The sequence below is a fragment of the Semicossyphus pulcher genome, unplaced genomic scaffold (assembly GCF_022749685.1).
Source record: "Semicossyphus pulcher isolate SPU_LCO1_2020_fin unplaced genomic scaffold, fSemPul1.0.p SCAF_4, whole genome shotgun sequence".
Taxonomy (NCBI): domain Eukaryota; kingdom Metazoa; phylum Chordata; class Actinopteri; order Labriformes; family Labridae; genus Semicossyphus; species Semicossyphus pulcher.
The window spans coordinates 23,860,529-23,871,032 of NW_027211715.1; the positions used below are offsets into that span (position 1 = coordinate 23,860,529).

Below are 10,504 nucleotides of genomic sequence, written 5' to 3' on the forward strand. Positions count from 1 at the left end.
GAGTTAGGAGAACTTCATACTACTCAAAGTAAATTAAAGGAACACACTTTCACAAAGGCACACCAGATCTACCATTAAAGTTAGACTTCATTGGTTTTCTTTATGTGAATTACTAAAACTGTGCAGTGTTATTTTGGTCATTAGAGTGCATGTGGTACATAAATGACATCTTTGTTTTTTGTGCTGTATGTGCCGATATTTTAGTTGAATGGTTGATCTTGTTTTACCTCTATGTTCTTACGTTTAGAAAAGTAGAGCTCAGTTTTATTCCTGCTTTCTGTCTCTCCATCTGGTTTCACACAATAAGCCTACAGTCTGCTGCCTCAGCAGCTCAGTATATAAATGTTGCTGCGCTGGAGAAAACCTTTGTGGACAACCGCAGCACTGGACACTGTTGCTAGACATATAAATGAATGCCAACCTAATTCAAAGGCAACAGCTCCTACCATGGCAGTGTGCATTTAAATCCTACACAATAATTCTGGAAATGTTAGCACCAGTTCTGCACTTTTTTAATGAACAGGTCTGAGCAGTGACAAAAGGAAAATTGCATCCATGCACACCTGAGCATGAGCTCGTATTTAAACACAGCACCAAAAGATCTCTGAGTGTTTGGATCATAATTGGGAGTCCCCAAATATTAGAAGTAACCAACTACTTTCATTTCACCAGCCCACTAAACTGTGAAGATAAAAGGAAATTGAAGATAGCTGGCTAAAGGGTCTGCTAGAGAAGATAAGGGCGGCCAGCTTCAGCCACAGTTGGAGGTCTGAAGATGGCAAAGAAAGGGAACAACAAGGGAAGTGTTGGTTGTCTGTTAAGAGCCATAATTGTTTTGTAAACCTGATGACGACATTATGCTGAAGTCACTTCCTGCACAGCGGCTGCAATTTGCACAAAAAAAGGATGGTCTTCACTTTGTGACTTGATGTATGCGCTTCCTATCAACAAAGCAAATGTCTGGCATTTAAAAGCAACAAGAGAAATTGATGATCGAGTGGTGAACTTTAATAAGTTACTCTCAAAACATCTGGCTTCCCACCTCCCCAGAAGTGCTAGAAAAAAAATGTAATTAAATGTATTAGATGTTGAATCGCTTCATTAGAGGCCACGTGCATGGCAGACAGTTGTAACCTTGATTGGGGAAAATTAGCTTCTCCCTGCTAGTGAGTTGAAAAACAAAGCAGAGTCCTCAGGTATTGAAGAGATTGTTTCTGGGCAATTGGTGGTGAAGCTCTCATCACCAACGCTCATTTTTCAATGGAATTATTGACTTTTTCAATGTAAGTCTGAAATGTGCATAGGCAGCGAGTTTTCCAATGGAGTTATGGCGGGAAGGAGTGCGACGTTCACTTTGAGTTGTAGGTGGCAAAGCGTTGGTTCAGGGGGTTCTCTGGCGACTTCATCCACTCCTTCTTCAGTTGTTGCTTCAGCTGTGACAACCTCATGTTGGGATTCTCGTTCTTTAGGCGAGGCATGTTGGCCTCCTCATAGGCAGCAAATGCTGCTTTCATCCTCCGCTCTGGGTGGTGGTCCAGGTCCTCAGGCCCCGTGCTAGTAAAAGAAACAAAGGATGTAAGGATGGTTTGCTAACATTCACAAGTAAGTGTTGCTATTCTATTAGGAGAGGAAACGTGATTTAAATCGGCATTAAAGAATTTACAAGGATAATTGGCTGTCACACACAGTACCTGAGCACTGAGATGGCATCTTCTATTGTTCTGGCTTCCACAGTTCCTTCTTCAGGAATAACTCTGTTCACGTTCTCCTCCAGTGGAGTCTCCAGGTGGCTCTTTTCTGTTGAAAGAAATGTTTGCAATTTGCTGATGTGCTAATGCTGCTGGATAGTAACTGATCTCCAATAATGTTGTGTCTTTATTCTAACCAGCTTCCTTTGTCATAAACTTCAACCTGCATTGTACCTGTTGGTTTGAGCTGATCCTGCTCCAGTTGAAGTTGCTCATTCAGAAGCCCCTCCTCAATCTGGGCACGAGTCAACTTTCCTCCAGCTGCAGCCTCCTTCTGGGATCTGCCTTTCAGCCTAGCATTCTCCTCATCCAGAAGTCGCTGGTTCTCCTTTTTTCTCTCCAGGAGGTCGACCCTCTTCTTCTCCTTGTCATCCTGCAACAGCAGAGAGCTACCTATTCAGAATTTTGTGCTTAAAAAAGTTTGTTGTTTTAATGTGGTTTGGCAAGCCAAGCTAACATTCCCTTTTCGTCCCTAAGAATACACAATTGTGCAGCAAATCAGTTAAATAATTCTGTAACAAATAATAACAATAATAACTTAATATAAAGTTTAAAAATAAATCCCTTGTTGACTCCAGAGAAGACTGTCAACTGTAGTCATTTCATGTCTGCATGTTACTGATAAAATGTAGATTCAGGTCAAGCTCAAACTGGGGAGTGTTTAAGAAAGTGATATCTAGAGTTAGACCAGCACAGTAAGTAAAGCAGTTAGCTAAATACCTTGCTCCTCTCTCAGAAGCAAGCATAAATACATTACAAATTGCTTGCAGTTAGGGCTGGGCGATATGGCCAAAATCACAATATAGGATTTTAAATTAATTAATAATTATGTTATATGTAATAACCACATGGTAAAGCTATTTTTGGATAATCCTGTGTAAATTAAATATTAGAGAAATAAAAAGTACTGAGTCCTTTTCTCGACTGGATTGCAAGGATTAGAATGTAAAGCATTGTCAAACTGACACCTGGCGCTGGTTCCTATGACGATCACGATAGAGACGATATAGAAACTCATTTTCACATTGTTTTAACAATGTATATTATCATATTGCCCAGCCCTACTTGCAGCTGTTATGTTGCACACGATATTCATAATAACACTAAAGTTTACTTAAAACATGCAGCTCTAGTGAAAGCGTAAAAGAGCATATCTCAAGTATATCTTATTTTTGATATACTTACACAACACCACAATGTTCTATTGGGGATAATTAACAGTTAAGCCCATCGGGACTTTAGACCTGTGTTTGTGTGTGTGTGTGTGTGTGTGAACAAGAGGCCACATGCAGGGACTTGTCCACATAACAGCAGCAAAACTATATAGTATAACACCACAGGGAGAGAGAGAGAGAGAGAGAGAGAGAGAGAGAGAGAGAGAGAGCGTGCGCGAAAGAGAGAGTTTACCTTTCTCTGCTCTTTTTTGAGTACATGTTTGTCAGTTTCCTGCCACAGAGCATCCTCTTCCTGCTGCTTCTTGCGAGCATCTGCCACTGCCTTGGCCTCGGCCTTGCGGGCTCTGGCTGTGGCCGCCTTGGAGTTCTCGCCCTGGAACTTCTTTGGCATCCCAACAGCTGCTCTTCAGCTGAGAGACCAGGAAAGATGAGAGACCAGCAATCAGAAGAGTTTGACTTAAAGTGATTTTTCAACGCTGACCCCAATAATGATATAACCACTTCTGATGTCACTGAATTCACTCAAGACAAAACATATTCATCTTTCAATCTTAATTGCCAATATATTGAAATAAATTGGCTTTTACATATGCAGTGTTAATATTATGGGTTATGTGCCGCAGCTGTTTTGAGATACACGTGTAGGTAGCAATCTACCTAAATGAATTTCGTATAACGTGTGAATTAAGTAATGCAAGTGAATATATTTTCCTAAATGAATACCATAACAAAGCATCGGGTTAAAAATGTGGGATAGCAAACATGCAAGTTGACAAACTTGCAAAGAAGAGAATAAATAAGCCAAAGGAGAATTCTCTCAAATATACAAACGACTGCAGTTTTTGCTGGTCAGAGTCGCTTGTTAGCTAAAGCTAGCTGATGTAAGCATGATAAACAACACTGGTTTGCTTGTGGACCGACAATTAATTCTAATGTTTCAGGAATTAAAGAAAGAATACAGTAATCCCAGTTCACACTTATTCACGTTTTAAAAAATTTTCTTACCAGTATGAGAGGAAAAACGGGTCGTATGTAGACGACAGTTCAGTGTTGTTTCGAAGAGGCATCTGCCACCTCCTCTCTGCAACCAGCGCGCACACTGATGACGTAGGTACTTCCACCAAAGATGATGGTTGCGCTCATCCTCCACAACATTTTACAGCAAAGCGTTGTGCTTTTAACTTGGCTGTAGCTTTGAGAAAGAGACTACTTCGTTTTATTCTGTCACTATTGTATCTAAATATCAAAAAGATTCAATGTATTCATGAGAAAGAACTTCTTAATATATCTCTTTGGTGGACACATGTCCTCATTGTAACTTTGTTTCTGCCAGTCATCATCACTGCCATAGTAAAATAACTCAAGCTTTTATACTTTGTTTTTTTTATTACCTATAGATATAATATTTGGTCATATAGCATTGGTTAATTTAGTGTCAAAGAATATGTGCATGTTATTTAAATACAAGTTAAAAAAACAGCTCTATATTTGATGGATTGAATTATATGACAAAATATGTAAATGTTCAAGTCAGACACGAAGCAAGGGACACAGAAAAGGTAATAAATAGCTAATATTTTATTAAGGTAAACAGCTTACACAAATATTTAAAAATAGTTCTTAATTTAATGCATACTTCTGAGACGTAATGAGAAGGTCTTATCTAAGCTTGAGTACAGGATCAGCTGGGGCTCATCTGTATGTGTGTGTTCTTCACTCAGAAGTCATTGTCGCTCTCCTCCAGCAGAGGCGGTCCCAAGCCGCCCCTGGAGGGGCGAGTACCCCTTGACATTGGGCCCTCCAGACTGTCATCCTCCAAATCCTTGCTCTCCTCTTCTTCCTCCTCACCCTCCTCATCTTCCTCATCATCCTCGTCCACATCGATCTCGCTGTCTTCAGTCTGAAACAGCAGGCAGCAAGAGGGGACCAAATTTCAGAGTCCAGTCAAATGATTAAAATAGGTCACGTTTACTATCAAAGGGGATTATTTCACACACAATGTGGAACTATGACAGGGATGGACATGTTTTCATTCTAACTAAACAACCTCTAATGCCTCAATAATGTCAGAGAGGACGATCTAATTGCTGAATCATCTCTGTGGCTGTGATGAAAACAAGCCCAGTCGAGACCTGATTTAACAGTAAATCACTAAACTGGGACATGTCAACCTGAGACCAGTTAACTACAGTGACCAGTTCAACCATTTACCTGATTTTAAGGAGAAATCCATTCCAAACACTTAGACACTGTTTATGTGTACCGACTTTCTTAAACTTTACAGGCCAAAATGCATTGTGGAAGAGACAGAAATAACTACTTCTACACCCATAGATGCATCAGTGGAGCAGAATGGAGCGAAGAGTAGAAAAGTGCTAAAAGCATTGCAGCACTACAGCAAGCTCTCAGTGTACTTCTGCTCCACCTTATTACCTGTATGATCAATTATTGGGACACAGGCAACGCCATGCAAATGATGGGGATTTGTTTTTCTTTGTCTTCTGTGTACAACCCCTTCTGTGTCAAATAATTTGAGAATGGATATTTTCCTTTCAATAAAAGGATGAACAAAGAATGAGGAATCTAGATTTGTCCCGAACAAACCTTTCCTTTCCGTTGTTTTTTGGCATGAGGGATTGACCGTCTGGAAACAGCTAAACAGGACTTTTAAAATAAAAGTGAATGACAGAGAAAGGTAAGATACGGAACAGATGCAAGATGGAAACTTAAAGGTGAAATGTGAAACTGATCGGTTCATGGGCTACTTGGTGAAAAATAAAAGTGTTAATAGTGTTTAATTCTGTTGGGAGAAAGACAGGACAGAGAATGCAGTCCAGGCCCACTGGGAGCAAGATAAATAAAATGCTTTCTTAATAAGACTTTACATTAAAAGAAAAGGGAAGAAAACCTGTCTTGATGTTGCTATGACAGTACTTACCTCATCGCTATCGCCACCCTGCATGTTCCCAATGAATCGAGCTCCTCTTCCTAAGGTGCAAACAGAGGCAACACTCACAGGTAAGGATGTTGTGAAAGCTTATGATTAACTGCAAATAAAAAATTCATAGAAATCAAAACATAATTGAGATAATTTGTTTCAACTCAACTAATAGTTGAACATAACAAGAACTTGGCCTGTGTACCTGCCATGATGCCGTTTCGTGTGGGCCGTGGCTTAGAAGGTCGATTCTCTTCCATGTCGCTGTCTGAACCCTCGTCCTCCGGTACGTCCATGTCAGAATCCTCATCTTTCACTGCAGAAAACAGGTTTCATGAAATAAGTGTGTGCAATCACTAGGGGTTGAGAGTATGTCATTATTGCTTTGCTTGCACAGTGTTTCATCGGTTGTCTCACAGGAACTCTTCATCTGATCCCTCTCCTCCTCCCTCAGTTTGTGCTGCATCATCCTCATTGTGTTCTCGGCCTCCTGCAGGAAGTAGAAAGGGACACAGAAATCCCATTTTGTTTTAATATTATTGTCATGTTCGTCATTATCGCAGACTACGCTATAAAATGAATAAAAGAAAGAAGGAAGGACAGTTATCATACACACACACACCTCAAACCTCTCCTGCTCCAGTCTGTGGTATTCATCCAGCTGAGACTCCAAGAAGCAGAGGTTCCTAAACTTCTCCACATAGGTGTCATATTGTTTCTGCAGATCTTCCTCTATCTTCTCATATTCATCCATGAAGGCCGGCCTAAAACATTAAGACACAGACATACGTACAGACATATTCTCAGTCTAGGTTTTGTTTAAAGATGGCTGCTTTTAAACTATAAACTGGGAAGTCATTCTCATCGTTTTGCCTTTCTGCTAACAGTCAGGTTGTAAACTAACCTGACACTCTGCAGTGCCTGTAGCCTCTTTCGATTCCTCTCCAGCTCCTGCTTCTTCTTTTCGATCTTAGCGTCCAGACTGGTTTCATCAGAAACAACATTACTCAGCATGTCTTTGGTCTTCTCCACACTTTCCTTTATAATTCACACAAAGGCACGGAAGCAGATTCAGCACCGTTTCATAGATAAAAACAGGTCAGATGTTAATTTAAAAACGGTGTGTTGTCAGAATAAATACATACCAAAACCTCTTTGATGGCAGCTCTCAGGGCCTTTTCAGTTTCATTGATCTCCAGAGGTCTGGCAATGGCTGCGGTTCTCATTTCCTAAGAGGGCAATGGAAAAAAAGACACGTAATCTCCTGCATTACTGTCACAAACATCTTTTCAATAATCTGCATTGCAAAAAAACAGCAGAATCACCAGCACCTACATTGGAATAGTTTAGGGTTATAAAACAATGCTCTTTAATAAGTGATCATTACAAAGGAAAATGGAAACAAGGATTCATCTTACCCTTAGTTCCACTTCTTTTCCCAGTAAATCGTACAGAGATGCTCCTTTAGATGTGACCTCTGATGCTAGCTGGCGAGCTGCTTTAAGATCTGAAATCTAAAGGAAAGACAGAGTGATACCCAACTAGCAATAAGCAAACTAACACATTCAAATCGACTAGATTGAACCATACATGTTTGTTCCATGTTATCTGATGTAACTTACAACATTGACTCGACCTAAATGTCCTTTATCGTCATTTTTCGTGCTCTAACTCCTTAGAGCTGATAGTGTAGAACTTAGAAACACATCATAGTCAACAACATGTAAAAAATTGCATCTCACGCGTGAACCAAGGTCGAACTTGAACTTGCTGTTGTCCTCCTCAATTTGATCTCCCAGAGCCATCTGCTTGGTCTTCATAGCGCTGTACAACACCGAGGTGATTTTCAGCATCTCTTTTACTGCGTAGCCATCAGCCTGGTAGAGACGCTTTGTGTTCAGCTTGATGTGAGCCTTAGTTGCCTGCAACCATGACAGACTTGATTAAGACAGACTGACCAGCAGCAGGCTTTCAAAAGCTCAGTTATTTACCCATTCGATATAAACTTAAGGATAGATGTTACCATAAACTGGGCCACGGCCTTGATGAAGAATATTCTGTCTGACTCTGTGTCTACATCAGTGGGGATATCCATCTGAGGCTCATATCTTCATGTAGTGGAGAAAGAGAGGGAAGGGGAGCATATGGCGAACAGAAAACAAATAACATTATCCTACAGTATATATACATGGTGTCTATACAAAACTCTGGATGATCTAAGTAAATAGACTTTTCATTCAAAGCTGAGGGCAGGCATTAAACAAAGTATGTATTGAAAGTAAATGATGTTCTGAGATTTGCTTCCAGAGTTATTGGATGTACTTCCAGGGAAGTTCCACATATTGTGAAGTACAACTTTAGTTTAATCACCACAAAAAGGTGAGCAAAAACGTACAGATTACATATATTATAATATGTTATCCCACATAGGACATCATACAGGCTAAGGCATATTGAATATCCTTTTTCTTCGTCCCTAGAATTTACAATGAAATTGGGCTTTCAAAATTTAAGCATCATCTGATTGGAACAGGTCAGTGGGTGTGGGAGTGGCCTAGGAGAGCTTTTGTATGTGTATGTGTGAGTGTACTTGTGTTGTCTTGCCTCATGTACTGTATCATTTCTTTATTTGTGTTGAGGACCCCCTTGAAAACGAGATGGTGCATCTCAAGGGGTTTATCCTTGTAATAAATGTCTTAATAAAAAGTTTTTTTTCTTAATGAAAAGATTTCAAACCAAGAACCCATCACAGCTTTTCAGATCGTGTGTTTTGTTTTTAAACTAGAAGAATGTGTGAAGCTCAAGCATACCTCTTTACAAGCCATACCAGGATTTCCGCCACTAAGGTGAAGTTTGGTGTTCTGAAGTTTTCCATAGATATCAACCGAGGGTAGCCCAGGGCCCTCATCATTTCTGTGAAATCTGTCAAATAACATGCAAAACCAATTGACAACATATATGGACCAGAAAGATTTTTAATTAGGTGATATCATGTTTCTTACATATATTAGAGAGTAGACAGCGAGCAACACTTACTTCTTAAGTCTCTGAAGGACATTTCGACTTGTGAGCACTGTACAGCTACACCTGCGCTGGTTCCTCTTCTGGCAGCAAAGGAACGAGGATGTATAAAGTAATATTATATATAAGACAACCACGGAAGAGATTGAGCATTAATTTGTCTTAGAGAGTCGGTCGAAGATAAACTCCGGGGGCGTTGTAGTTATGGTCTATGATGATCTACACATCGTCATTTTAGGGCAGTGGAAGCTAAAAAAGAAGTCATTGGCTAGATATAAAAGATTCCTCAGTGATTTAACGCCATCTGGGATATCAGAGTATCGGTGTATGTTAAACTACCAATCATGTGGGAGCAGATAACTTCAGTGAAACTACTTAACCAGAGTTTTCACATACGTTACAGAGGCTAGCTAGCTTGAGGCTAAATACAAATTAGCAATAAGCTAACGATGGGGGTGCAGATTGTATGCGGCAAATAAGCACACTACCAGAAAATATTGTCACTTTTGCGGTTCGAAAAATTATGCATATCGTGTTTACTGGTCTGATAATGGTGTTTTACCTTTCGTTGTTTTATCGAAGCTAGGTGTTCGTTCTCCTCTAACATGGATTGTCTCTATGGAAACCGATTCATGTTGTACGGAAGCTCAACCCAGCCAAAAAGATTGGTAAGAATCTCTTTAACAAAGTGGCATTAGGCGCACCATCTGCAATTTAAACCGGATTATGATTTGTTTATAATAATTCATGGGTAGACTTTATTTGACGTGGAGGATTAATTCGAAGCTCCTCCTTTTTATTGTTGCTTATTTTGTTAGTCCTCTATAATGAGTACTTTTATTTTTGAACTTTAAGTGTTAAACGTATTTTGCTGCTATGCTTCTGTACTTTCATTTTGGTGAGTTTTACCTGTAATGTACTTGTTTGAAATTGTTGTATTGCTTCTATTAACTAAATAAACGAACACGGATAACTTTCTTCCACTGGTGCATGATGCAATAATATCTGTGGCCACGAGGAGGCGACACCTCTCAGTCTGCGCCACAGAAATCTTTCTCATCTATGGGCTGCACTCCTGACGCAGAACATGATGGAGCAAACTGGTGAGCCACCTCACAATAACAACAACCCGACTGAAAATGAACCTCCCGCCTGCGGCCTCCACAGTAAACGCCTAAAGGAACTAGAGAATGCCGCCTTGCAAACCACATTAATATCACAAATGGAGACGGAATCTGGGGCGGACGCCGGGAGCAGGACGGAGCACCAGTCCGGGGAGGGCGAGCAGTCGAACGGCTTGTCCTTGAACCACCGGTCGGCCCCTCCGCAGCTCAGCGCGGACACCGACGCGGAAGAAGTGGAGTCGGGAGAGAATGTCGTCAAGGAGCGGGTCGAAGAGGAAAGGACCCTGACGGACCATTTAAACAAACGACTGCTCTCCTCGTTTCTGGAGAAGCTAAACGAAAGGGACCTGGCGCTTCCCGGTGTGCAGCGCCTGGACTGTGCTGTAGCGGACGAGGACTCAAACAGGGCCGCAGATGAGTGGTGAAGCAGCGGGTTAAGACACTGCAGCAACATGGAGGTGGTGGAGGGACCTATGTGCACGGTAGTGCAATCCCACA

General features: G+C 40.8%; 2 protein-coding genes across 2 annotated transcripts; both read right to left on the minus strand.

The window, feature by feature from the left end:
- Positions 1–502: 502 nt before the first annotated feature.
- ccdc124 (coiled-coil domain containing 124) lies at positions 503–4,015 on the minus strand. The gene is made up of 5 exons (XM_069680121.1): positions 3,929–4,015; positions 3,156–3,333; positions 1,923–2,121; positions 1,692–1,797; positions 503–1,554 (listed from the first exon to the last, which is right to left on the minus strand). The coding sequence occupies exons 2-5, from the start codon at positions 3,312–3,314 to the stop codon at positions 1,350–1,352; spliced, it is 669 nt and encodes a 222-aa protein (XP_069536222.1). The 5' UTR covers positions 3,315–3,333; positions 3,929–4,015; the 3' UTR covers positions 503–1,349.
- A 532-nt stretch (positions 4,016–4,547) lies between these two features.
- On the minus strand, positions 4,548–9,533 carry cluap1 (clusterin associated protein 1). Its single transcript, XM_069680084.1, has 13 exons — positions 9,445–9,533; positions 8,898–8,965; positions 8,672–8,783; positions 7,885–7,969; positions 7,604–7,783; positions 7,280–7,375; positions 7,007–7,090; positions 6,766–6,899; positions 6,484–6,625; positions 6,279–6,351; positions 6,067–6,177; positions 5,862–5,911; positions 4,548–4,823 (listed from the first exon to the last, which is right to left on the minus strand). The coding sequence occupies exons 2-13, from the start codon at positions 8,917–8,919 to the stop codon at positions 4,641–4,643; spliced, it is 1,272 nt and encodes a 423-aa protein (XP_069536185.1). The 5' UTR covers positions 8,920–8,965; positions 9,445–9,533; the 3' UTR covers positions 4,548–4,640.
- Positions 9,534–10,504: the final 971 nt, after the last annotated feature.